This window comes from Tursiops truncatus, chromosome 4 (genome assembly GCF_011762595.2).
Source record: "Tursiops truncatus isolate mTurTru1 chromosome 4, mTurTru1.mat.Y, whole genome shotgun sequence".
NCBI lineage: Eukaryota > Metazoa > Chordata > Mammalia > Artiodactyla > Delphinidae > Tursiops > Tursiops truncatus.
The window spans coordinates 10,030,704-10,053,592 of NC_047037.1; the positions used below are offsets into that span (position 1 = coordinate 10,030,704).

Below are 22,889 nucleotides of genomic sequence, written 5' to 3' on the forward strand. Positions count from 1 at the left end.
GGTGTTCTCAAAGGAATGACTCTCTAATGCTCGAATTTTGGGAAGATTTTTGAGGAAAGGTTTTTTTTCTTGGAGGTCCCCAAATGCTCGGTCCTTTGTAGGGAGGAAGACGAGTGAGTGACTGGTAAGCCTTTGGGTTATTTCCAGTTCTGTTCTGGCAGTGATAGTATTTATCTCGCTAGGTTACCTGTTCCCCAGTACTTAGGGGCCTCCCTGTCTGCTTCTGCTTTGCCCCGGCGGATGCCAGGCGGTTTGCTTTCTAGCAGTTAAATATGCAGCCTCTGTGCATATCAGCTATTATATCTGCAGAACTGCAGAGTATTTTACAAGTAATCAGTTCATGCAGACTGCACATAAATCATGTCTGCTCTGGCCCTTTGGACACTAATGTTCTCTTATTAAGGCATAAGTAAGCCTTCCTGTTCTCATCCATCCTTCCAGACTTTTTTTAATTACTGCCAATATAGCCTGGTTGTCGCTTCATCAGCCTGTTCCCTCCCTCCCCGGCCTCGTTGCTTTTGTGCGGTTCATCTTGTTGTTTTGGAGCTGGCCAAGTTGCCGTAGGAAGCTGGGTACCTTGTGAATGGATTGAACCAACGGAAATTCTTATCTCAAAAAGGAAGTGGCCACCACGTTTCTGTTTGTGATATTCTTGACCAGTTAATATATTTGTGAACTATGTTCTGATGGCAGCACCGGTGCCCCACAGAGGAGGGAACTTAGCCAGGCTCAGTCACAAAAGGGAAACTATCTCCCGCTGTAGTCTGGGGAGTGGATAAAAAGTCATTTCATGAATGTCATTCTGCCTAAATAAACAGAGAACATTCATTGTTTTTAATCCCCTGGAAGCTCAGCCCACCCTCGTATGCACATCGTATTAACATTTCTCCGTTTTCTTTCCAAACCGCAGCCACGGATCTTTGCTCCGATACACGTGGATTCTGCTTCCAATTTCTGCGGCCCTGCTCTTAGTGTTCAGCCAGTTTTCATTTTGGTCTCAAATGACTCTGAGTCTGGAAGAACCGCTCTGTTCCTGTGGTTTGGTCTAAAACGGAATAAACAGGGACTTTTTAGACGAGGCCTGTAAAAGTACCACCATCTACTTTGGGAGGTGTTTTTTGAATGTAAAATCCTGTCTAAATAATTACCGTTGAGGGTAGAAAGGACTTTGGAAATCGTAACAACTTATTATCCCCTCTTAGAAACCACGGCGGAGCGACATCTCTCTTATTTTTTTTTCAGATGGGCTGACACCATGATGCACTTGTATTGCTTTTCACATCCCATTTTTTAATCATGTATACAGAGTATAGGGGAACTGAGACACTCTGAGGTGTTATTTTCCTCAGATGGGGAGAAAAATGATATAAAACAATATATTTTTTTAAACATCCTTATTGGAGTATAATTGCTTTACAATGGTGTGTTAGTTTCTGCTTTATAGCAAAGTGAATCAGCTATACGTATACATATATCCCCATATCTCCTCCCTCTTGCATCTCCCTCCCACCCTCCCTATCCCACCCCTCTAGGTGCTCACAAAGCACCGAGCTGATCTCCCTGTGCTATGCGGCTGCTTCCCACTAGCTATCTATTTTACATTTGGTAGCGTATATATGTCCATGCCACTCTCTCACTTCGTCTCAGCTTACCCTTCCCCCTCCACGTGTCCTTAAGTCCATTCTCTACGTCTGCGTCTTTATTCCTGTCCTACCCCTAGGTTCTTCAGAACCTTTTTTTTTTGATTCCATATATATGTGTTAGCATACGGTATTTGTTTTTCTCTTTCTGACTTACTTCACTCTGTGTGACAGAGTCTAGGTCCGTCCACCTCACTACAAATAACTCAATTTTGTTTCTTTTTATGGCTGAGTAATATTCCATTGTATATATGTGCCACATCTTCTTTCTCCATTCATCTGTCAGTGGACACTTAGGTTGCTTCCATGTCCTGGCTATTGTAAATAGTGCTGCAGTGAACATTGTGGTACATGACTCTTTTTGAATTATGGTTTTCTCAGGGTATATGCCCAGTAGTGGGATTGTTGGGTCACATGGTAGTTCTATTTTTAGTTTTTTAAGGAACCTCCATGCTGTTCTCCATCAATTCACATTCCCACCAGCAGTGCAAGAGGGTTCCCTTTTCTCCACACCCTCTCCAGCATTTATTGTTTGTAGATTTTTTGATGATGGCCATTCTGACTGGTGTGAGATGCTATCTCATTGTAGTTTGATTTGCATTTCTCTAATGATTAATGATGTTGAGCATTCTCTCATGTGTTTGTTGGCAGTCTGTATATCTTCTTTGGAGAAATGTCTGTTTAGGTCTTCTGCCCATTTTTGGATTGGGTTGTTTGTTTTTTGTGATATTGAGCTGCATGAGCTGCTTGTATATTTTGGAGATTAATCCTTTGTCAGTTGCTTCGTTTGCAAATATTTTCTCCCATTCTGAGGGTTGTCTTTTCGTTCTGTAAAACAGTATGTTTTTGGTGTCGTTTCAGAATCACAGGCTGGCTGGTAATGGTATCTTATGAGCGAGAGAAAGCAGCCTGAGCGTAGAGCCTCCAGTGTTCAGGTCATGGGTTGAACTGTGCTCTAGATTTCAGCCAGGCTCAAGTCCTTTACGTGTTCTTCAGGGAAATAATGGGGTCGTTTATACTACGGTGTGTAAAAACAACATCACAGGAAGAAGAAAATCATTCCCCCGTTTTTCTCCTTTTGCTGGCAGCTGCTGAAATGGGTTGCGGATTGAACAAGTTAGAGAAACCTGATGACAAACGGCCTGGGAATATCTATTCGACGTTGAAGAGGCCCCAGGTGGAAACCAAGATAGACGTGTCCTATGAGTACCGCTTCCTGGAGTTCACCACCCTGACCGCCGGTGAGGACGGGGTTCAGCCCAACCCAGGGGTGGGGGGCTTGACAGGGCTTCGGCCCAATCAGCGCTGGAGGGGCTGCCCAGGACACGCTGGGGGGTGGGGGGCTGGGGGTGGGGGTGGGGGGGCGTTGGGAGGTGAACTGCAAAGCGTGGGCCTGTTGAGAAGGGCCTGCGCTCAGAAATCCAGATTTTTAGGTGAAATCTTTCATTGTTTTGAAAGCTAGCAACTAATTTAAATTGTAACAAATTAAAACCAGGTGTGAACCAAAGAGTACACTTGGGTGGGCTGCATTTGGCCCTGGGCCCGCTTGTTTACAGACTGTTTCACGACAAGATGCGCGGAAGAGGACAGTCGCCATCTGTCCGCGTGGTCGTCTGCCCGTCCACCCAGGTCTCCCTGCCCCTTGTCCGCTGGCGTCTTTCGAGACTGCTCGTCCAGCGGGCTTGGCCCTGCCTCACCCCGGTGTCCCAGTGGCCCCCGGGTGACTGGCGAGTGAGGGTCAGTGTTTTCATCCTGAGCATTTGCTGAGCACCGACTGTATACAGAGAGTTGAGGTGGTGCTGTGGGAAAAGCACGCGGCCCGTCCTGGTTTCCAAGACTCGTACACATGGAAAAACTCAGCAGGCTATAACTGTAAGTCGGAAACATGTAAACTATGTTTTCGGAAGAGGAAGAGAACATTCTTCCTTGTGGGAGACCCCTGGAAGCCGTAAGCCCAACCCAGGAGCTTCCTAACAGAGACATCTTAAGACTAACTTTCTCCCTGGGCTTCTGTGAATATGTTAATCTTCTAGTAAGAGAAGAGAATTCATGGGAAAAGCCCTACGAGTCGTGGGTTTGAGCCCTGGCTCTGCCGTGGAGCAGCCGGGCCTGCAGTGTCCTCATCTGTGAAGTGGGCACACACAGACCAGCTTGCAGGGCAGCACTGAGAATCAGGAGAGGCGACACGTGTTCTGAAGCTCTTAGCACGTCCAGCTCCAGTTGGGTTGCTGGCATCACTACCCCAGCTCCCTCCTCCACCGCTTCTGCCCGACCACCTTCGTGCTGAAGCTCCAGATGCTTTCTGAGCCCCGAGAGGGATGGGCAGCTGGGCGTCTCTGCAGGGGTGGGCCTGGGCACCCCTCACGTCCCCCAAACTGAACCCGGCCTCTTCCTCAGCAGGCTGCTTCCTGCTGGCGCCGTTGATGAATATAATGTCACCGTTGTCCTAAACGGCCAGACTTGACACCTTAGTCATTGTGACCATGTCTCCCCCTCACCCACAATTTCCATTCTGTCACCCAGGCCTCTTAAAACTACTTCCAGAAATGCTAATGAGGTAGCTGATGTAACATGGACAAATCTGAACCTAGAAGCATTTGGAGTATTTCGTCATCCAGTATTTGGTCAATGAGTATTTGAGCGCTTTCAGTGTGCTGGGCCTCGTAGGATGGTCAAGGAGAAAACCAGAGCATGTGTAGGAGAAAAGATCCGAAGGAAGTATATAACAAGATGGTCGATATTGATTGTTAGGGTGCTGAGATGGTGGGGGAATTCTTTTTCTCTTTTTCATATTTTTGTGCATTGTGGTTACACTTCTTTTATTACTAAGAGGAGTGATTTGTGCCTTTTGCTTTTCTTAGTAATAATTTCCAGGAATATGTCCCGCCCCCTGCCCCCCACTGATTCATCGCTCATTCCCTGAGCTATTTCCCTGACCTTGTTTGTTTCTCTGCTTCCTTGTGCTCCAGTCACAGCACCTACATGGCTTGTTTGGATTGAATTACCTTTTGTTTTCCAATTATAAAGTGGATATATGTTCATCATAAAAAGTTAGGAGGGGCTTCCCTGGTGGTCCAGGGGTTAGGACTTCACCCTCCAATGCTGGGGGTGAGGGTTCCATCCCTGGTCAGGGAGCTAAGATTCCACATGCCTCGCAGCCAAAAAACCAAAACATAAAAAATAAAAAAAAAAACAATATTGTAACAAATTCAATAAAGACTTAAAAAAAAGTTAGGAAAACACTGGAAAAATTCTAGCTGGTCTCCCTGCTTCTCTCCCCTTGTTCCCACCACCCCCAGATCACATCACTCCTCTGCTCAAAACCCTGCCATGACTCCCAGACCCTGAGACACCAGCTTCCCTCTGCCTCAATCTCCCACTGTCCTGCGTGTTCTGTCACTGCGGCCTCGCTGTTTCTCAAATCTCCCAGGCCTCCTCAGGGCCTTTGCACTGCCTGTTCCCTCTGCCTGGAAGTTTTCTCAGATATACCCTGGGTTCAAACCCTTAACCCCCTTCTCTGGGAAACCTCTCTGACTGCCTGTTTAAAATTTCACCTCCCCTGACACCCCATCCCTTTCCCCTCTTGATTCTCCTCATAGCGTATGCTGCTGTCAACATGCTTTATATTTCGCTTGTTGTTATTCATTTCCTTGTTTGTTGTTTGCCTTCCTTCAGAAGGTGGAATCCCTTCTCATGAGAGCAGGATTGTGCTTATTTTATCCTTTGCTGTATTGTCGGTGCTTTAAAAAAAAGAAAAAAAAAGAACAGTGCCTGGCACATAATAGATAATCAATAATGTTTGTTGAATGAATCCTCAATGTATATTTTTGTATCCTGCTTTTTTGCATCTTAACATTGTACCATGAGGCACACACCTCGTGGTTCCATATGTTTTGAAAATATGATTTAATGGCCCCTATATGCTTGAATTACTCAGGGTGCTGTAATTTATTTAGGGTCCCCTTTTATTGTTTTATGTTTTGTTTTGTTTTTGCGGTACGCAGGCCTCTCACTGTTGTGGCCTCTCCCGTTGCGGAGCACAGGCTCTGGACGCACAGGCTCAGCGGCCATGGCTCACGGGCCCAGCCGCTCCGCGGCATGTGGGATCTTCCCGGACTGGGACATGAACCCATGTCCCCTGCATCGGCAGGCGGACTCTCAACCACTGCGCCACCAGGGAAGCCCTTTCTGACACTTTTATTCCATGATATATTAAACTCATTTGTGTTTCCTTGAGGGCAGAGACCAAGCCTTTCCCATCTTTCTGTTCATCTTTCTTGTTTATGCTTTCTGGCCGAGAACAGCGTGTCCTAAATAGTTGGGTTCTAGTACACCTTCAAAGTCACTGTTACACCTGCTGATGCGGTTCTCTGGCAGCCTGTCAAGTTTCTTTTCCAGAAGTTCTAATGGGATCATTCATTATTGCTCTAGAGTGGAGCCAACATTTGTTAAGAGCCTACTGTGTGCCAGGTCCCGTGATGGGGCATTAGATCCCTGATCTCATTTTTTTAAACTTTTCAACTTTGCCAAAGTATTATTTAAGCGTACCACACTGCACATCTTTAAAATGTTCAAACCCATGAAGCCGTCACCTCATCAAGATGTAGAACGTTTCCACTGCCCCCAAAGTGTCCTCATGCTCCTTTGGAGTCCCTCCTTTTTTCCAACCCTCTGTCCCCAGACAGCCAGTAATCTGCCTTCTATCACTGATTTTATTTTCTAGAATTTTCTATAAATGGAATCATGGTGTGTAGTCATTTGGTCTGGCTTCTTCCACTCAGCTTACTTATTTTGAGATTCATGTATGTTGTTTGGTGCGTCAGTGGCTCATTCCTATTTCGTCGCTGAGTAATATTCTATTGAATGGATTTACCACAGTGTGTTTTTCCATTCACCTGCTGATGGACTTTGGGGTCATTTCCAGTTTGGGGCGATTACAAATCAAGTTGCTATGACCATTCGTCTTTTTGTGGTTTCTTATGTCATCTTATCGCCACAGTAACCCAGTGAGGTGTATGGGGACACTCGTTCCTTTTTTGCAGAAGAGGAAATGGACCCTCAGAGAGGTTAAGTAACCTTTCTAAAGATGCAGTGCTAGGAAGTGATTAGGGTGGAATTTGCATATGGATCTCTTGGGCATCTGAGCTCTTGTGCCTTGTAAACCGCAAGGTGCCAGAGAAATAGGCATTGACACCAGTCAGAACATTCTTGCTAGAAAACTTGTGTTCTAGTGTAGAGACACATAGGAATACTCTTCTATAGGGTTTTGGCCATAGGGGATTTTTGAGGAGCACTTGACATGCTTATTTTTCATAGCGAAGGTGGTCATCTGACACGTTAATGAATTTCAGGTTGGGGAAAGGGTGTTGTCCACTTCCACCTGCTGGCCTAGGCAGGAAGGGGACCACGTGCCCTTTAAAACAATCGAGGTCGGAGCCAACATTGTTCTATCTGTCCCTTGCTTAGAGCTCGGTGCTTTTGTGGATGATACTGGGACACGCAGCCTCGCTTGTAGGGCTGGCGGAGGCGAAAAGCAGCGGGAGACTCACAAGTGAAGCATGTAAGCTGGCAAAAATCTCCATTCTGGGTGATTCGATTGGATCTTAAATTTTCAATTAACTCTGGTCGCCGAGGGATGAACCTGCCCTTTGATGGGTTTCATCGCAGACGGAGGCCCAAAAGCATCACAATTACTGCAAAACGGTGCTTCATTATCCCTCTTCTGTGTGTGTTTTGCCAGCTTCTCTGTGCCAGGCCACTCAGAAGCTACCTGTGTCAGCTCTGTGAGAATCCACTGTGTTTATAACATGCTTGGTGTGGGGACAGTTGGCAGTCAGAGACCTGTAGGATGAAGTTAGTGCCCAGGGCGTGATCCTTGCTTGAACTGTCTAGCCCTGCACTGTCCAGTACAGAATTCACCAGCCACATGGTTACTGAAATATAATAATTGATTACCACTGAATAAAATGAAAAATTCAGTGCCTCTGTCACCCTGGCCACACTTCAAGCGCTCAGCACGCACATGTGGCTGGTGGCTACCATACTGGACATCGCAGATGGAGGACACGCCCACCATTGCAGAAGGGTCTGTCGGGCAGTGCTGTTCTAGTTGGTTTTCAAGGGAGGATAACTCTGTGGCAGGTCTGACTCTGTATCCCTAATGCACATTAATGTACCATGTTATTATGAAAGTTTGCCCTTGGGTTCATCACGGACTGTAGGATGACAGCTCATTGATTTCACAGATATTTATTGAATGTTGACCAGAGGCAGATGTGTGTCCTGAGCACATAAGAGTGAACCAGACAGGAGGTGCTCCCTTGTCTTAGTCAGCTGGGCTGCTGTAACAAAATGCTCCAGACTGGTGGGCTTAAACCACAGATTTTTATTTTCTCATGGATCTGGAGGCTGAAAGTCCAAGATCAGGGGGCCAGCAGGGTTGGGTTCTGGTGAGAGCTCTCTTCCTGGCTTGCAGACGGCCGCCTTCTTGCTGTGTCTTCACGTCTGAGAGAGACAGAGAGAGTCCCTTCTCATGTCTCATTTCTTATAAGGACATTAGTCTTATTGGAGTAGAGCTGCACCCTTATGACATCATTTAACCGTAGTTGCTTCCTTACTCTAAATACAGTCACATTGTGGGTTGGGGCTTCAGCAGTTGAATATTGAAGGGACAATTCAGTCCATAGCACTGGTCTAGCCCACTGGTCTACATGGCTTCGGCATCTTACAGATGAAGAACCAAGTGACTGTAGTACTTGAGGCTAGAGTGCTGGTGATAGAGGGGCTGTGGTGGAAGGTTCCCTTGTTGGAAGATGTGTATGTCAAGGAAGGTTTGAGATCCGCAGGTGGATTTGGAGTTAGGCAGGAGAATGAAGCTGGGAGCAGGTGATCTTTTCAGGCAAAGGGGACAACCTATGGGAGGGGCCAGAACGTGGAGACAGCATTGCATGTACGGGAAGCTGTAGGTGGTTCAGGTCGGTTGGAGTGTGGCTTTTCAGGGGCCAGGTGACTAAAGGTCTTAGGCCTTGGACTGAGGAGACTAGGCTCTCTCAAGAGCCCTGAAGGATTTTAAGGTGGGGCGAGGGTAGGTGACGTGATCAAATTTATGTTCTGGAAAGCTCGCTCTGGGTTTAGAGTGAAAAAGGATGGCAGGGATAAAACTGGGGGAGAGGAGAGCATTTGGAAACCATTGCAATCATCAGGCAAGGGGTGAAGGTGGCCTCAGCTGAAGGGGTGGCAGTAGGGACGAGGGAAGTGAGCGGGGGGGGGGGAGTCAAGAGAGATCAGGAGGTGATCCCAGGGACTGACTGGCAGGTGAGGGAGTGGGGAGTAGAGGAGGAGGTAGTTCACTGGGCACCTGGATGGCTGGCATGGGGGCCACACGGCTGGATGCTCTGATTCTGTTTTAAAGCAGTTTCTTTTTTAAAAAAATAAATTTATTTATTTATTTATTTTGGCTGTGTTGGGTCTTCAGTGCTGCTCGCGGGCTTTCTCTAGTTGTGGCAAGCTGGGGCTACTCTTCGTTGCGGTGCACGGGCTTCTCATTGCAGTGGCTTCTCTTGCTGCAGAGCATGGGCTCTAGGTGCGTGGGCTTCAGTAGTTGTGGCGCGCGAGCTCAGTAGTTGTGGCTCGCGTGCTATAGAGAGCAGGCTCAGTAGTTGTGGCGCACGGGCTTAGTTGCTCCGCGGAATGTGGGATCTTCCTGGGCCAGGGCTCAAACCCATGTCCCCTGCATTGGCAGGCGGATTCTTAACCCCTGCGCCACCAGGGAAGTCCAAAAAGCATTTTCAAATAATGATCTCACTCGATCATCCAGGTGGCCCTGAGAGCCAAAGCAAAAGCAATTTTTTTCTCTTTCTTTTTTCAGATGAGGAAATTTCCTTGATATGTAGTAGGTAGTAAGTGGGACCAGAATCCAGTGCTTGTACTGCCTTCACACAGCATTTTTCTCCTGCACGTGAAGGAGAGCTCAGGCCTCCCGAATGGCATAGCAGTATAAAAAATAACTTCATTGGGGTATAACTTATGTACCATAAAATACACCCATATGAAGTGTATGGCTTGATGAGTTTTGGTAAATGTAAACACCCGTGTAATCACCACCACATTCAAGATGTGGAACTTTTCCATCACCCTAGAAGATTCCCTGCCCCCAACACCCGCCCCAGACAACTGCTGATTTGCCTTCTGTCACTCTAGGTTCATCCTGCTTCTTCTCGAGTAACATAGCAATGTAGTCATACAGGGTATATACTTTTGTGTCTGACTTCTTTTTTTTTGCGGTACGCGGGCCTCTGACTGCTGTGGCCTCTCCCGTTGCGGAGCACAGGCTCCGGACACGCAGGCTCAACGGCCATGGCTCACGGGCCCAGCCGCTCCGCGGCACGTGGGATCTTCCCGGACCGGGGCACGAACCCGTGTCCCCTGCATCGGCAGGCGGACTCTCAACCACCGCGCCACCAGGCAAGCCCTGTGTCTGACTTCTTTAACTCAGCATAATGCTTTTGGGATTCATCCATGCCATTGTATAGATCAAGAGCTCATTCCTTTGTGTTTCTGAGTAATATTCCACTGTCTGGATGTGCCACAATTTTTCAATCATTTTCCTGTTGAACACTTGGGCTGTTTCCAGTTTGGGGCTATTATCAGAAAAGGTGCTATGAACATTTGTAAACAAGTCTTGTGTGGACATATGTTTTCATTTCTATTGGGTAAATACGCAGGAGTGGAATTTCTGGGTTGTTGGGTAAGTGTATGTTTACCGTTATAAGAAACTGCCCAGCTGTTTTCCAAAGTGGTTGTGCCGTTTTACATTTCCAGCGGCAGCAGATGAGGGTTGGGAGCGTCATTATTTTACATGTGATCATTACAGCTGCTATTTATTAAGCACCTCGTGTTGTGTTAATCAATTTTAAACAAACTAAGGACAGTCTGATGAGGTGGGTGGTATGGAAGGATAATGGAGATCTTGAGTTCGGAGAGGTCACACAAGTGACTTGCCCTAGGCCACCAAGCTGCTGGGTGTGTGTAGCAAACTCCATCATCGAACTGAACAGTAGAGCGTGCACTTTAGGCTGTCTTGATTCCTGAATCGCCTGCAAGTTGTGGTGGGTTTCAACTAAATTGAAGGGCTTCAACATGAAAAAACTGAAAAGTACCTCATGATCCATCGCGTGTCTTCTTCAAGCTCGTCTTCTGTGTCTCCTCTTAAATTCTTGCTTGTGAAACATTCCCATGACACACATTAAAATATCTAGCACCAGTTCACACTGCCACATTTTTAAAATTCCCGTCTATGTGGTTTTCCTGTCTAAAAGGTCTTTGAGAGCGGACCTTTGGGATTTTTTTCTTCGCCATTATGCTGACCAGGCTCATACTTGGATTTTGGCTGCGAGCATTTTAGCCTTAAGCCCTGTATATAAATTTTGGGTGGTTATGAGAATAATACAGGGTGACATTAATTATTCAAAACATGTGTATTGTGCAATGAATCATTTAAAGGTCCAGGTTTTACTTCACTTCCAGTCTGGGTAGCCTTATCCCTAAACGCGACTGCAGAAGCAGCTGATAATCTCTGTCTCTTTAAGTTGTGCTTTTAATCTCTCTTCCCAACTGGGAGAAAGACTCCGCTAAAAAGATGGATCACAATTTAAGGTCTAAAAACCAACAGATTAAAGTGTTTTGGGGCTAAGAGCTTGGGTGCCTAATGGCTCATTATAAATCCTGGTACTGTTAGCCTGTCTGATTTCATGGTCAAGGGAGGTGATAAGCAAATTCTGAAATACCATCCAAAATAATGTTAACCTCCAGAGAAAGACTGTAGGCCTTTAGAACTAATCCTTTCCTTAAAGCGGTGGTTCTCCAACTTGATGGTGGGTCACAAGCACCTGAAGAGCTCTTTGAAACCCAGAATCCTAAGCTCCAGAATTTCTGATTCATTAGGTCTGGGGCAAGGCCTGGGAATGCATCTGTAGCAAGTTCCCAGGTGATGCTGATACTGCTGGTCTGGGGACCACACTGAGAACCTTCCAGAACCAGATGGACTGCAGATTTCTTTGATCTGAGTGGAGACGGCAGAGAGAAATGGTACTGGTGTGATTTTTAAGTATAAAATAAATTCAATAAATATACACGTACATAATGACCACTCATATTTTATTTCCTTGGAGTAGCTTGCAGTATGTTTAGAAGGACAGCCCATACTCCTAAAACAAAAATACTACCAGCTGGACACAATGATTCTCAAACTTTTTGCTTAAAAGATTCCCATGGCCAGGCTGCACCCCAGACCAGTGAAGTCCCTCTTGGGAAAGTGAGCCAGACCTCAGGGTTTTTTGAAACTTATAGGTGATGCCCTGTGCAGCTGTGGTGCACCCGTGGGCATTTGTGAAGGGCCAGGTGGTCAGTACAAGCCTGGGTACCCCAGCTGGTTACCCTCAGGTGGGTCACATGTACTGAGACTTTGTTTCCCTTCAGCCCTTGGAGCTGTTTGAATCTCCTGCAGGTCACTTCCAGTTCCCTGCAGCCTGGTTTCTTTCTCCAGAGCACTGAGAAGCATGTGACATGGTGTAGTTGGGAAGCCCAGGTACAAACAGTTGTTCTCAAACTGTAGCAACACCAGAATCACCTGGTGGGCTCATTACACCGGATTGCTGAGCCCCTACCTGTGGAATTTGTCATTTGGATGTCTAAGGTGGGGCTCAAGATTTTGCACTTCTAGCAGGTTCCCAGGTGATGCTGCTGTTTGCTGTTGCTCCTACAGGGGACCACACTGAAAACCAATGGGCTAGACCGTGGGCGATAGATTCCCACCCGCAGCCACAGTCATTCTCCTGAGCTGAGTACTCCACATCTCCGCTGTAACTGCATCCCAGCTGTCCCCTGTGGATACTCTGCCTCCCCAGGGTGCCCTAAAACCTTAAATGGTTGTCCGTCAGAAAAGCCAGTCTTTCTAAACTGGCTCCTTCTTCCCCGATCAGTCACCCTGGGAACCTACCCGCTGGTCCTGATGTGGGACCACACGGCCCTCCCTCTTGCCCTGTGTGAACCGCGTCCTATGTGGAGTGCTGCCCTCCCCCCCTAGAGCCCCGAGGCTAACTGGGGTCCTCTCTCTTCTTCAAGGTCCTAGAAAAGCTTCACCTCCTCCAGGCTCTCTTCCCCGAGAGCCCAGCCCTTGCGGGTTACCAGCCACTGTGGAGGGGGGCAGGAGGTGGATAGGTTTGGGGGTGAGAGGCTGTGTAGTTGGAAATGAGTGTTTGCAGGGAGGATGCTGGGCTCACCTGAAGGAAGAGTGAGAGGTGGGTTTAGGGAACGGTTTTGTGCTGGCTAACAGGTGTGCTCCCAGTGGTCTGGGGTCTGCAGACAGCCCCTTCTTGGCCCAGGGACCTTGACTACTGGGTGTCCGTATCCTTCCCTCTCGTCCAAGGGGGAGGTGTAGCCCACCTGGGGGACAGTCGGTATACTGTGGTTTGACCAGCCCATGCTGGGCATATTAGGGGCCTGTAACACCTCCAACATCTGGATAGGCCTTTGTTTTCATTTACACGGCTCATCACGTCTAGCTGGAAACACTGCACCTTAGAAGCAGGTCTGTAGGCTGCTCTTGGGCCCCAGTGCCTGCGTGGTACAGCCTCCTCCTTGGCGCTTTTCTGGAAGGCTTTGCCTTGATTAGGTCTCTACCACTTCTATTCCCTGCACCCCTTTTCTACTCCTCTGCTGCCCTTGCCTGTCTGACCAGGTCCCATAGAAATGACCTAGATCCTGGGCATATATCCAGAGAAAACTATAATTCGAAAAGATACTTGCACCCCTGTGTTCATTGCAGCACTATTCACGATAGCCAAGACATGGAAACACCCTAAATGTCCATTGACAGAGGAATGGATAAAGAAGATGTGGTACATATATACAATGGAATACTACTCAGCCATAAAAAAGAACGAAATAATGCCATTTGCAGCAACATGGATGGACCTAGAGATTATCATACTGAGGTGAAGTAAGTCAGACAGAGAAAGACAGATATCATATGATATCACTTGTATGTGGAATCTTAAAAAAAGACACAAATGAACTTATTTACAAATCAGAAAGAGACTCACAGATGTAGAAAACAAACTTATGGTTACCAAAGGGGAAAGAGCATGGGGGAGGGATAAATTGGTAATTTGGGATTAACATATACACACTATTATATATAAAATGAATAACCAATAAGGACCTACTTGTATAGCACAGGGAACTATACTCAATATTTTGTAATAACCAATAAGGGAAAAGAATCTGAAAAAGAATATATGTACATATATATAACTGAATCACTGTGCTGTATACCTGAAACTAACATGACATTGTAAATCAACTATACCTCAATAAAAAAAAAAAGAAATGACTTAGAGTTGACAACCTAGAACGAGTGTTGATGGGCTGAGCTTGAGACTATGAGGGATCAGGGCCAGGGCGTTGGGGAGGAGTGACACCTGGCTGCAGGTGCCTGCAGGTGTGCGTCCCCCTTTTCGGGGAGAAGCCCTTGGTAGGAAGCTCTGGAAAGGAAGGAAGTGGATTGGGGGATGGGTAGTTATTTGCATTACAGGAGGAGTCTTGGTTTAAAGTGGGTTTCACCATGGGGTTCCTTTAGTGGAGGCTCGAGTGCCCTGAAGTGTTTGTTTTGCCATCCGGAATGAGGTATTTATTACCGCACTAAATATGGTAACTGCAGCTTTAGAACATAACAAGTTCATCTATAACATTTGCAGCTCTTCAGCAGAATCGAACATAAAGTCATTGACGTTGATGGCACATTTCTGCAGGGAAAACAAACAAACAAACCTTGAAGCAAAATGTCAGAAGCCAGGAAGGGGGGGGAGGTGGATGGATAGAAGGAAGGCCCAAGGCAGCCCTGATGGTACAGCATAAAGCAGGGAGGGGTCCCCCGTCTGAGTTGGGGGGATGATTTTTTACACCCAAACATTAAGCTCATCCCTGAGGGAGGGTCCTCCTGCTGCAGCCCTTAATCTTAGTGGCAGAAAGGCTTTCTGCTTCTGTGCCCTCTCTTGGTTTGCTGAGGATGCCTGCTGATGACGAGGTGTGCCAGGCGCCTCGTATGATGATGATGATGATATTATTATTATTGGTAACAGTAACGACAGTAATGACAGCTAATGAGACACGCACCATGCTTGGTGTAAGTTAATCCTCAGGGGATCCTGATTTTCGAGATGAGGAAATGAGGCCCAGAGAGGTTACCCAACATGCCCACGGTCACACAGCAAATATGTGATGGGGCTAGAATCAGAACTCAGACTTTCCTTCTTCAAATCCTTTGCTCTTAAGCGGTGTTGGCTGTACCACAGGCCTCTCCGGTACAGCTTTGAGGCTCCGTAGGCTCTGATCTGTCATTCAAAGACCCTAGCTGCCATGGCCCTTCCTTTGACTGAGCCCTGCTCCAGGGAGAACTTACGCATATGGTTTGGTGACTCATAGCTGGTGGGGATGAAAATAGCAACTGAGGGTGATGCTGTATTAGTTGCTGTACAGACAGGTTAGTCGACCTCGGCTCAAGTAACGCAGCTCTGGAGGTGACTTTCAGTCCTGTGTATAGACGGGGAGACTCAGTCACAGGGCGGTCCTGTGCCAGAATGTTGGTCTCCCTGCTGCCCGGGGCCCTCAGGATCTGGGGGTCAGAAACCACGTTAAGATCACGCTGCCCGTAACCTATTAGAATCACCACTGTTCTCATTTGCCACGATCGCGAACGTGGGGTAATAACCCGCTGGAGTGGAGCGTTGCCTTCCATTTGTTGCTGGGTTTAAAATCAGGCTGTTTGACCTCTGGCTTAGGTTTGGAGGCCAAGTGGCTGTGGATGGCTGCCATGCAGTCCTGGTTTTGTCAGTGTGCCGGGCTCAGAGCTTCTCCTGTGCTGAATATAGGCGCCTCCTTTGCTGAAAATAGTATGGGCCGTAGGTAGGGGAACATTTTTCTTTCCTAGAAAATCGCTGCCTGTGCCTCTAGGCTGCACTGACTTCTGTGAAACCGTCTGTTCCTTCCGATGTAATTTCCAGACTATTAGATTAAACAGTTTCTCCTGCCCCACGTTCAGCTTCTGTTTCCTTTTGCTGTTCATTAATAAATTGTGTGGTGGAGTTTTCATGGACAGGGTGTGTGTATGTTTATTTAATTTCAGTTTGGGCAGTAGCGGTTGTTGGGCCCTGTGAATTTATTTAGTTTCCTGCCCGTGTTTCATTTTTGTTTTTAGTTTCTGTAATTGCTAAGAGTTGGTTGCTTTTTTTCGTTTGTTTCTGAGACTCATGAAAGGAAGTCAGCTGCACGAGTTAGGGGTTGAGGTTCTGGTTGGGAGGTGTGCTAAAAACAGACCCTTCTGTTTTTAAACAGGAGATACAAGGAGTGGTAAGGAAATCGGTTCCCATTAAACATGTCTTATCGCAGATAAGTACACTTTTACAGAGTCTGTGGGGGTTTTTTAAAGATAAATGAGATAATATGTGTGACATGGCTTTAAGCTTTCCTGAGCATAACTACCAAATTCGTCTTCCGTATTGTTGCTTTTGAGAACGCAGCCAAGTCTGCTATTAGTATTTATGTTATTGTTAAATATTCACTAATGGAGGTAATAAGATTAGATTTAAGAGGAAGGAAGGCATTCTTTGCATTCCTTCCTGAATGTAAAAACTCTTCGTGCTCTTTTCCCAGCAACTCCAAATCCAGACCAAGAAACAACACTCAGTCTTGTGTGAAAATGGGCTCAGGGGTGTGTGTGTATGTACGCAAGCAGTAAATTTCAGCCACTCAAGCCTTCCTTCAGTAAAATGAAATTCCTTGGTGATGACTGTTATCTGTCAAAGCAAAACCAAATTCTTTTTCTATAGGGATTCAGAAAAGCAGCGCTGTGGTCGTGGTCATAATTTTTATCTAATCTGGTTTAAACAGAACAGAAAACAAGTTAATGTTCTATGCACCCTACTAATTATGGTTATTAGTGATATGGCTTCAAAGAAATTTTATAAAGAGGCTGTAGCCAATGTTTGGACTAGCTTTCACTGATGCTTCAGAAGAAAGGAGGCCTGTCGAATTTTTTCTATGAAATATTTTCAAATAGTGTAAAAAGGTAGGTGATTCCGCCTTCAGGTTGCTTGTCACTGTCATTAATTCTAGAGAGTCTTTTCCTCAGTTCTGCGTTTCAGACGTGCCTTAAGCTGTTCCTTGTTTACGGGTCGGATCTCCTGATAAATAGACGTGAGCCCAGCAGTTGGTACTTGCTGGAGTCATCAGCAGCTGAGATTTTTCCCCATTTTGTTGCCTAAACATGCTTGTCAGGTGCATATATATGATTCATTAGGAGGAGGATACATTCATTTGAACAGCCTTATTGGGCCCTCTTAAAAGAGGAAGGGGATGATTTCAGTTGGGCATCTTGGGTGTAAATTCAGAGTTGCTTGGTAAGCATGAACACAATACGACGCCATACGGAGCGTGTGTTCCTGTTGGTGCAGGATCGGTAATATATTCCTAAGGGATCTGGCATGCTTGATGGGTGGACTTTCTTTAATGCAGAAAGCAGTCCCTTCTGACAGAGTTATGCAACGACATCAATTCATTGGATATTTATTGACTACCTAGCTGCTCCTTCTCCGGCTCCAGGCTGGGCATGCAACGGTGGGCAAGGTGGCGAGACCTCTCAACGTAGGAACCAGTGTCTAAATCATCCCCATCCAATGCTATGTCATTCATGTCCTCGCCCAGTGTCTGCTTTCCCTTATCTGGAAACCAGTCCAGCGTGGCCGTAGCCTTAACAGTGTCTGTGTGTTATCTTGGAAAAGCATTTTCCTTGATTCACCAGGATTTATCTTTGACCTGGCAGGCCCTGCATGGCTGGAGCTTCGTCTGCTGTTTGGTGGGCGCAGGAAAGCCCTGGACGTCTTAGACCGGGTCTGATCCCTGGGCCCACCAACCTGAAGCTTGGAAAACCCCTGGGTTAGTGCCTCAATCAGACCAGCTTCCCAGGGCGGAGGGTCTCGTCTGGGCAGCTTGTGCCTTCAGGCTGAGCTTTGGGAGACTGAACAGGTGCATCCAGGATGCCCTGGGTGTTTGCACCAGGCTTTCAGTCCGTGATGCTTTCTTGGTAAGAAATGGTATGTTGGTCTAGAGTGAGATGAACCTTGTGAAAGAAGAATTACTGCTGCTTCTTCCAATAGCCTGGGCTGAGATAATGCCGGAAACATGACTAGGCGCAGGGGGAAGGGCACCGAGGGTTTTCTGGATGGCCTTTGCTTTATCCCCCAGACGGGTGGCCCAACTCTCCTTGTCTAACCACTGTTTCTTGCCCATCTGGAGACTGTAAATTCGAACAAAACTTATTCTTCTTTCTACCCGGTGGTTTCTCACTGTGGACTTCACATAAATGGATTAGACCAAAATAGCTAAAATCTAAGACATCTTTTCTCGTAATACCCTTTATTTTCTTTGCTGTAAATGAGAAGCCAGAGGTGGCTTAAAAGGCAGGTGATGGGGGCTAGTGCCCCAGAGAGGTGAGCCAAACATGGTTGTGTTCTTGAACAGGGCAGAATCTTAGAGTCCTGGACAGAGCTTGGAGCTGGGAGACAAGTTAATGGAGGTAAAAACAGCTTTAAACTCAACTTTTCTGATTACTGGTTGTGTGATGTTGGGCAGCATGGTAGGTACCCTCCAAGGTGGCCCCCAGTGACCCCTGCCTCCTGGCGTTCATGCCCTTGTATAACCCCCGCCCCTTGGGTGTGGGAGGACCGAGTGACTTGCTTCTAGTGGAAGTGATGGGCTGGTACTTCCGAGATTAGGTTATAACAAGATGGTGGCTTGCACCTTGATTCCTCTTGTTCCCTTGCCCACTCCTTCTGAGGAAGCCAGCTGCCATGTTGTAGGCTGCCCAGTGCAGAGGCCTATGTGGCAGGGGACATAGGGAGGCCTCCTGCTAACAGCCAGCGAGGAACCTTGTCCAGCAGCCCTGGAGGACCTGAGTCCCACCAACACCCCTGTACATGAGCTTGGGGGTTGGTCCCCCAACAGACCTCGAGGTCCCTTCCGCCTGAGCTGATGCCCTCATGCCACCTCATGAGAGTCCTTGAGCCAGAGGCACCCAGCTAAGCTGCACCTGGATTCCTGACTCGCAGAAACTGAGGTGATAAATGTCTGTTGTTTTAGGCTGCTATGTTTTGGGGTAATTTGCTGCACGTCATTAAATACAGTTAAGTCCCCTACATACGAACGAGTTCCGTTCCGAGAGTGTGTTCGTTAAGTACAACAAAGTTAGCCTAGGTACCCAGCTAACACAATTGGCTATATAGCACTGTACTGTAATAGGTTTATAATACTTTTCACACAAATAATACATAAAAAAATAAAACATTTTTAATCTTACAGTGTGGTACCTTGAAAAGTACAGTGTACAGTACGACAGCTGGCATACAGGGGCTGGCATCGAGCGAACAGGCAAGAAGAGTTGCTGGTTGGAGGAGGTGGGAAATGGTAGAGCTGAAGGATCGTCAGCAATAGGGGACGGAGGGCAAGCTGCAGTGTCACTCATGCCTGACGTTGATGGTACAGGTTCTGGTTCCTTGCTGGATTCAATTCTATCTACCCTCTTGAAAAAACAATCCAGTGATGTCTGGGTAGTAGCTCTTTTTTTCTCGTCATAGATGACACGGTAGCACTGGATTGCATTCTGAGCAGCTGCTGCAACCTTCGTGTACCGTTCTACATTCGGATCCTGTGCCTCAAAAACTAACAGCGCTGCCTCAGATAAAGAAAATCCCCTGCCAGTTCCTGTGTCGTGAATCCCTTCGGTTCTTCAGTTACTTCTCCTTCCTCTTGTCTCTCTTCGTCCTTTCTCTGGGCCCCCAATTCCATCAGGTCTTCATTAGTAAGCTCCTCGTGTGGCACAGCAAGGAGTTCAATGAAGCCGTGCTCTTGCAGATCTAGCTCCAGCTTCTCGCCGAGGGTCACTACGTTGCTGGAGACCTCTTTGGACTCCTCATTCACCTTCTCACATCAAATCACAAAAAATCGTGAACAAACTGCGGGCCATGGTTCTTCCAAACCCCATTCACGGTGACGGCTGTAACCTCACGCCAAGCAAAGTCTGTGTTTTTTTATGATCTTGTTCATGTTCTATTCCTGCCAAAATTGTCGCAAGGCTGTTACTGATTCGTTACTCGCCTTTACTGCCTGATGAAAAGTGTGATGTAAATAATATTTCCTGAAAGTCGCTGTAACTCCCTGGTCCATAGGAGGGATGAGCAACATAGTACCTGGTGGCAGATGCACGACTTTGACGTTGGGATGAAAGTTGTCCATGATTGGGGGGTGGCCCACAGCACTGTAGAGCAGCAAAAGAATGTTGAATGGGACGTCCTTCTCCAAGCAATATTTCTCCACCTCCGGGATAAAGTGGTGGAAAAACCAGTCCTGGAAATGGCCTTTGTAACCCAGGCTTTTCGGTTACTCTTCCACAAAACAGGAAGAAAGCCCTTGGCTGTGTTTTTAAGGGCTCTTGGCTTCAGCTTCATATCGCCGGAAGCATTGCCACCAAACAACAGAGTTAGCCTGTCCTTTGCTGCTTTATAGCCTGGTGAGCTTATGTTCGCATCTTTGAAAGCGTGCAACTTGAAGGTTCGTATGTAGGGGACTTACTGTAAACTAACACAGGAAGTTTATGTTAAATGTCTTGCTACTGTATGAGAGGCAGCCTTGTGAGTGGTTGAGAGCACAGACTCTCGAGCCAGACTTCAAATTCTGGTTCTGCCACTGATGAGCTGTGTGACTTTGGGAAAGTCACTTAACCCCTCTGTTACGGTTTCCTCATCGGAAAAGGGAAATGTAGTTTTTGCCTTCTAGCCTCTGTATTCTAGGAAGACTAGCTTGAAGCGGGTGGATGAGTTTTAACTGACACAGTCCACACTTTCTGCCACAATGAGTAGAAAGAAGGGACCACGTTAATAGCTTTTGCGACTCTCTCAAGCCTCTTGGGTGGCTCCCATTGGGCTGAGGGCAGTTTTCCAGAGGAAGGGGCAGCTAACACACAGCACTGGGGGATGGGTGCACGGGTTCCTTAAATAATGACCATCAGGACTTCCCTGGTGGTCCATCGGTTAAGACTCCGCACTCCCAGGGCAGTGGGCTCGGGTTCAATCCCTGGCCAGAGAGCTAGATCCCACCTGCCACAACTAAGAGCCTGGTGCAGCCAAGTAAATAAATAAATATTAAAAAAAATAAGGCCATCATCAGGAGTAATGCCCTACAGTGAGTGACCTGCTAGGCCGGAAGCAAAGGACCACTGTTCATTTTTCCATCCTTGTCTTTTCTTTGATGCCATGAGCTGTGTCCATAGCATCTCTAATTTCATGCTGTAGGACTTGTTGAGCAGAGTGCATCTTTTCTCAAGACTAAATTCTGTGTTTAAGAAAAGCCTTCTGCTTTGCCCACAGTTATTCATCAGTCTAGATGTAAATCAGTCGTTAAGCCTGGCTTCCAGCTGTGAAAGTCAAGATTTGTGACAGTTGAGCCTATTGATGAAATGCAAATGCCCTGTGGTTACCCTTCAAGGCCCTAGCACTTAGAGAAATTAATGACTGAGAAGGAGTTGGAAGACATGGGTATCCAAAACCATGAACTTGAGAATTGTTCCTCACTACTGCTGGCATCTGGTCACCCCAGTGACCATGACTACTGGTCAGTAGTAATGAGGTTCACTCTTCCCAAAGGGCCCCAGTTCACTGTAGGCTGTTTACTTGTAGATACAACTGGATTTTTTCTCCCTTTTTTCTTTGTTTCTTTCTCTTTTCCTTCCTTCCCTCCTTCCTTCATCCCTACCCTAAAAATAAGCATCAATTTTTTGTCTAGGGAAAGAAAAATATATATGTAAATGAGACTAGCTCTCCTCAGTTTTTGAGTTTCTCATGTCTTCTTTTTTTTTTAAATAAATTTATTTGTTTATTTTATTTTTGGCTGTGTTGGGTCTTCGTTGCTGCGCGCAGGCTTTCTCTAGTTGTGGCGAGCGGGGGCTACTCTTCGTTGCAGTGCGGGGGCTTCCCACTGTGGTGGTCTCTCCCGTTGTGAAGCACGTGCTCTAGGCGTACGGGCCTCAGTAGCTGTGGCTCGTGGGCTCCAGAGCGCAGGCTCAGCAGTTGTGGCGCACGGGTTTAGTTGCTCCGCGGCATGTGGGATCCTCCCGGACCAGGGCTGGAACCCCTGTCCCCTGCATTGGCAGGCGGACTCTCAACCACTGCGCCACCAGGGAAGGCCCTCTCATGTTTTCTTGCTGTTTTCACTTTCTCTGCTCTCTAGCAGGAAAATAAAATTGCATTCGATTGACATGCTGTCCTGCTGGGAACCCAAGATCTATTACACCATTTCTGTGTCCTCCTGGTTGTGATGAAACGGTGGGAAATCTCTGGCAACCTTAGACGAGGTAGGCGCTGGCGGTTCATCCAGTATCAGGAAGGACTATAATTTACTCATTATTTTCCCCATTAAAGAAACACTGCTTCAAAGAGTTGAAGCAGCTGATGCCTTGGGAAGATGAGTGTGCTTTAATGGAGATGCCATTAATAATTTTCTTTTATAATGTAATAGTTGCCATTTTTGTGACCAGAAATTTGTTTCAACCCCTGCTTTATGGATGAAAAGTAGGATCAATTAATATTGAGTGATGACAGCCTTCCTGCAGAGAGAAAATGGGAAATCTTGGTGTCGTCATCCGCCTTGTGACTAAGAAATAGCTTTTCTTAATTGTACGGAACAGAGAAACCCAGGGGGATGTAATTCATTTCTCTCTGGCTTGCGATGTAAATTGAAAGTAAGGAAAAATAACCACCCGCCGGAGTGGGGATGTGAACTCAGCCACTGAACAAGGTCCAACTTGTAGGGTTCGGCGGAGCAAAGAGGACAGCTTCCCCCGTGATGGACCATCTCCATCCACAGCTCCCGTACCGCTGATGGTGTTCTGGAGATTTCTGCCTGGGGGGCTGGCTCCCACATCTTCTTAGGGCTAATTCCTTCCCTCATCCAACTCTCTGCTAAATGCCACCTTCTCCGAGGGACCTTCTCTTACTGTCCTGCCTAAAACGGCCCTTCCCCTTGCCCCATTCACTTTCACCTGCTCCACCACCTGCTTTATCTCCTTTGAGGAACTTGTCACCATCTGAAGTCATACTCTTGTATTGTTTGTTGTTATTTATGGGGTCCCCCAGCCCTAATGTA

At 46.9% G+C, this 22,889-nt stretch overlaps 1 protein-coding gene across 3 annotated transcripts in view; it reads left to right on the top strand.

Moving 5' to 3' along the window:
• Positions 1-22,889, top strand: part of RFTN1 (raftlin, lipid raft linker 1) — a 204,621-nt gene that overhangs the window by 14,389 nt on the left and 167,343 nt on the right. For all 3 annotated transcript variants that reach the window (XM_019934416.3, XM_073803679.1, XM_033855280.2), the window contains exon 2: positions 2,729-2,881. In XM_019934416.3, the coding sequence (XP_019789975.1) occupies positions 2,737-2,881 (145 nt within the window). In that variant the 5' untranslated portion in view covers positions 2,729-2,736. The remainder of the gene's footprint in view (positions 1-2,728; positions 2,882-22,889) is intronic.